Source organism: Panulirus ornatus, chromosome 55, assembly GCF_036320965.1.
Source record: "Panulirus ornatus isolate Po-2019 chromosome 55, ASM3632096v1, whole genome shotgun sequence".
Taxonomy (NCBI): Eukaryota; Metazoa; Arthropoda; class Malacostraca; order Decapoda; family Palinuridae; genus Panulirus; species Panulirus ornatus.
The window spans coordinates 30,992,101-30,997,100 of NC_092278.1; the positions used below are offsets into that span (position 1 = coordinate 30,992,101).

The following is a 5,000-nucleotide window of genomic DNA, read 5'->3' on the forward strand; positions in this document are numbered from 1 at the left end:
GATGTGGCAGAGGGAACCTATCCTGCGCACAAACTGGAAGAAAGCTAAGCTCACCAACGACAACCGTCTGATCATCCCAGCCGACCAGCTCAGTGGCTCTGGTTTCTACACCGTCACTCCTGAAAAGTTCTCTCCTTCGATTAACGTGGATGCATCAGACTTGGGAACATTCAGCCTGATAGTCCAGAGTGAGTACACAAGAAAGTCACATATGACACGTTGTGTAGCCTTGATTTTGTGCATTGTTTTAGTTAGGGGACAGTGGTGTTACCGAGTAACATTAATTACATTCTAAAATATGAGAGCTGCTGATGTTCTCAAGGTCTGGCACCTGTTCTGTGTGACAGCTGGTGATGTCCTGGTACTGTGGCAGGAGACGCCAGGCCCTGGAACTAGTCTAAGAGTGTCGTCTGCTTCACTGCCTCCTTGGCACTCAGGTTCCACCACCGTTCTGGGGGTCTGTAAATTCAGATCAAGTAGACTCATTCCAACAAGTGAGAGTCTCCGTGGTCTATTAAGGCGATCGGATGATGTCTTCACTGAAAGAGGGAGCGACGATGGAGGAAAAAAGTGAGGAAGGGAAGTCGTGTATATGGCAGAATGGTGGTTGAACAAACGCACTGGGTAAACCAGCTTTTTTTATCATTAGTATTATCATGGTTATTATTATCATTATTATTATCATCATTAGTATTATCATTATTATTATCATTATCATTTTGCTGTCACTCGCTTAACTGTAAAGGATGAGTTTCGAATGCAAACTTTTGAGTCTGTAAGCATTGTTGTGTCTTGTATATATGATACAGCGCTGGTGGCTGATGCATGTGAGAAACTGCAGAAGCTGCTGACTGAGCTTGGTAAAGTGTGTGAAAGAAGAAAGCTGAGAGTAAACGTGAATAAGAGCAAGGTTATTAGGTACAGTAGGGTTGAGGGTCAAGTCAATTGGGAGGTAAGTTTGAATAGAGAAAAACTGGAGGAAGTGAAGTGTTTTAGATATCAGGGAGTGGATTTGGCAGCGGATGGAACCATGGAAGCGGAAGTGAATCATAGGGTGGGGGAGGAGGCGAAAGTTCTGGGAGCGTTGAAGAATGTGTGGAAGTCGAGAACATTATCTCGGAAAGCAAAAATGGGTATGTTTGAAGGAATAGTGGTTCCAACAATGTTATATGGTTGCGAGGCGTGGGCTATGGATAGAGTTGTGCGCAGGAGGGTGGATGTGCTGGAATTGAGATATTTGAGGACAATGTGTGTTGGGAGGTGGTTTGAACGAGTAAGTAATGTAAAGGTAAGAGAGATGTGTGGAAATAAAAAGAGCGTGGTTGAGAGAGCAGAAGAGGGTGTTTTGAAATGGTTTGGCCACATGGAGAGAATGAGTGAGGAAAGATTGACCAAGAGGATATATGTGTCGGAAGTGGAGGGAACGAGGAGAAGTGGGAGACCAAATTGGAGGTGGAAAGATGGAGTGAAAAAGATTTTGAGTGATCGGGGCCTGAACATGCAGGAGGGTGAAAGGCGGGCAAGGAATAGAGTGAATTAGATCGATGTGGTACACCGGGGTCGACATGTTGTCAGTGGATTGAATCAGGGCATGTGAAGCATCTGGGGTAAACCATGGAAAGTTGTGTGGGGCCTGGATGTGGAAAGGGAGCTGTGGTTTCGGGCATTATTGCATGACAGCTAGAGACTGAGTGTGAACGAATGGGGCCTTTGTTGTCTTTTCCTAGCGATATCTCGCACACATGAGGGGGAGGGGGATGTTATTCCATGTGTGGCGAGGTGGTGATGGGAATGATTAAAGGCAGACAGTGTGAACTGTGTGCATGTGTATATATGTATGTGTCTGTGTGTGTATATATATATATGTACATTGAGATGTATGGGTATGTATATTTGCGTGTGTGGACGTGTATGTATATACATGTGTATGGGGGTGGGTTGGGCCATCTCTTTCGTCTGTTTCCTTGCGCTACCTCGCAAACGCGGGGGACAGCGACAAAGCAAAACAAATAAGATAATAAATATATATATATATATATATATAGAGAGAGAGAGAGAGAGAGAGAGAGAGAGAGAGAGAGAGAGAGAGAGAGAGAGAGAGAGAGAGAGAGAGAGAGAGAGAGAGAGAGAGAGAGAGAGAGAGAGAGAGAGTAGGCTGGAGCGGGGGGCTGCAACCCCCCCCCCCCACTCCTTGTATTTCAATATCTAAATGGGGAAACAGAGGAAGGAGTCAAGCGGGAAGTGCGCATCCTCCTCGAAGGCTCACAATGTGGTGTTTAAACGTGGCTCTGAGTGTAATGAGGCTCAAGGGTAAAAGGGAAGAGTCGTTTGGGAAACTCTTGGGAGTAAGGATGGGTTGGTGAGAGGACAAAAGCTAAGGAAGGAGTATCACTACTCCAGAAGCAGGAGTTGCTGGAGTATGTGACAGAGTGTAAGAAAGTAAATTCTAGATTGATATGGGTAAAAATGAAAACGGAAGGAGAGAGAGACTGGTGATCATTGATGCCTGTGCACCTGGTCATGAAAGGAAAGATCATGAAAGGCAAGTGTTTTTGGAGCAGCCGAGTGAGTGTGTCAGCAGCTTTGATGCGCGTGACCGGGTTTTAGTGATGGTTGATGCAAATGAGAAAGTGAGCAATGTGGCAGTTGAGGGTGTAATTGGTGTACATGGGGCTATTCAGTGTTGTGAATGAAAATGGTGAAGAGCTTGTGGATTTGTACTGAAAAAAAAGACTGGTGATTGGGAATACCTAGTTTGAAAACAGAGATATACACAAGTGCACGTATGTGAGTAGAAGAGATGGCCAAAGGGCATTATTAGATTACTTGTTAATTGATAGGCGTGTAAAAGAGAGACTTTTGGTGCTGAGAGAGGCAGCTGAAGGGATGTCTGATTCCTATCTTGTGGAGGCGAAGGTGAAGATTTGTAGAGGTTTTCAAAAAAGGAGAGAGAATGTCGGGGAAAAGAGAGTGGTGAGAGTATGTGAGCTCTGAAAGGAAACTTGTTTAAGGAAGTACCAGGACAGATTCAGTGTAGAATGGCAAAAGGTGAGGGCAAATCACGTGAGGGGAGTAGGTGAGATATGGGATGTATTTAAGGAAACAGTGATGGCTTGTGCAAAAGATACATGTGGCATGAGAAAGGTTGGAGGTGGGCAGATTAGAAAGGATAGTGAGTGGTAGGGTAAAGAAGTAAAGTTGTTAGTGAAAGAGAAAGGAGAGGCGTTTGGACGATTCTTGCGAGGAAGGAGTGCAAATGACTGGGAGATGTATAAAAGAAAGCGGCAAGACGTCAAGAAAGGGGCCAGGGTCGAAGAAAAAGGCAAATGAGAGTTAGGATGAGAGAGTATCATTAAAATGTTGGGAGAAATAACAGATGTTGTGGAAGAAGGTAAAGAACGTGAGTAAGGCAAGAGGGGCAACTGGGAAAGTAATGATAGGTAGTAGTGAATGTGAGAAGAAGATAGAGTGAGTATTTTAAAGGTTTGTTGAATGTGTTTGATGATAGAGTGGCAGATATCAGGTATTTTGGTCGGGGTGGTGTGCGAAGTGACAGGATCAGGGAAAATGGTTTGGTTAAGAGAGAAAAGGTAGTGAAAGCTTTGTGGAAGATTTGAAAGAATACTTCCCACGCATTCCTCGCGTGTCGTAGAAAGCGACTAGAGGGGACGGGAGCGGGGGGCCAGAAATCCTCCCCTCCTTGTATTTCTTAAATTTCTAAAATGGGAAACAGAAGAAGGAGTCACGCGGGGAGTGCTCATCCTCCTCGAAGGCTCAGATTGGGGTGCCTAAATGTGTGTGGATGTAACCAAGATGTGAAAAAAGGAGAGATAGGTAGTATGTTTGAGGAAAGGAACCTAGATGTTTTGGCTCTGAGTGAAACGAAGCTCAAGGGTAAAGGGGAAGAGTGGTTTGGGAATGTCTTGGGAATAAAGTCAGGGGTTAGTGAGAAGACAAGAGCAAGGGAAGGAGTAGCAATACTCCTGAAACAGGAGTTGTGGGAGTATGTGATAGAATGTAAGAAAGTAAATTCTCGATTAATATGGGTAAAACTGAAAGTTGATGGAGAGAGATGGGTGATTATTGGTGCATATGCACCTGGGCATGAGAAGAAAGATCATGAGAGGCAAGTGTTTTGGGAGCAGCTGAATGAGTGTGTTAGTGGTTTTGATGCACGAGACCGGGTTATAGTGATGGGTGATTTGAAAGCAAAGGTGAGTAATGTGGCAGTTGAGGGAATAATTGGTATACATGGGGTGTTCAGTGTTGTAAATGGAAATGGTGAAGAGCTGGTAGATTTATGTGCTGAAAAAGGACTGATGATTGGGAATACCTGGTTTAAAAAGCGAGATATACATAAGTATACTTATGTAAGTAGGAGAGATGGCCAGAGAGCGTTATTGGATTACATGTTAATTGACAGGCGCGCGAAAGAGAGACTTTTGGATGTTAATGTGCTGAGAGGTGCAACTGGAGGGATGTCTGATCATTATCTTGTGGAGGCTAAGGTGAAGATTTGTATGGGTTTTCAGAAAAGAAGAGTGAATGTTGGGGTGAAGAGGGTGGTGAGAGTAAGTGAGCTTGGGAAGGAGACTTGTGTGAGGAAGTACCAAGAGAGACTGAGTACAGAATGGAAAAAGGTGAGAACAATGGAAGTAAGGGGAGTGGGGGAGGAATGGGATGTATTTAGGGAATCAGTGATGGATTGCGCAAAAGATGCTTGTGGCATGAGAAGAGTGGGAGGTGGGTTGATTAGAAAGGGTAGTGAGTGGTGGGATGAAGAAGTAAGAGTATTAGTGAAAGAGAAGAGAGAGGCATTTGGACGATTTTTGCAAGGAAAAAATGCAATTGAGTGGGAGATGTATAAAAGAAAGAGACAGGAGATCAAGAGAAAGGTGCAAGAGGTGAAAAAAAGGGCAAATGAGAGTTGGGGTGAGAGAGTATCATTAAATTTTAGGGAGAATAAAAAGATGTTCTGGAAGGAGGTAAATAAAGTGCGT

The 5,000-nt window shown here is 44.2% G+C and overlaps 1 protein-coding gene across 1 annotated transcript in view; it reads left to right on the forward strand.

Moving 5' to 3' along the window:
- LOC139765640 (receptor-type tyrosine-protein phosphatase S-like) overlaps nt 1-5,000 on the forward strand; it is a 113,618-nt gene that overhangs the window by 33,012 nt on the left and 75,606 nt on the right. Inside the window, exon 6 of the mRNA XM_071693328.1 lies at nt 1-188. This exon is cut by the window's left edge and continues 94 nt beyond it. Within this exon, the coding sequence (XP_071549429.1) occupies nt 1-188 (188 nt within the window). The remainder of the gene's footprint in view (nt 189-5,000) is intronic.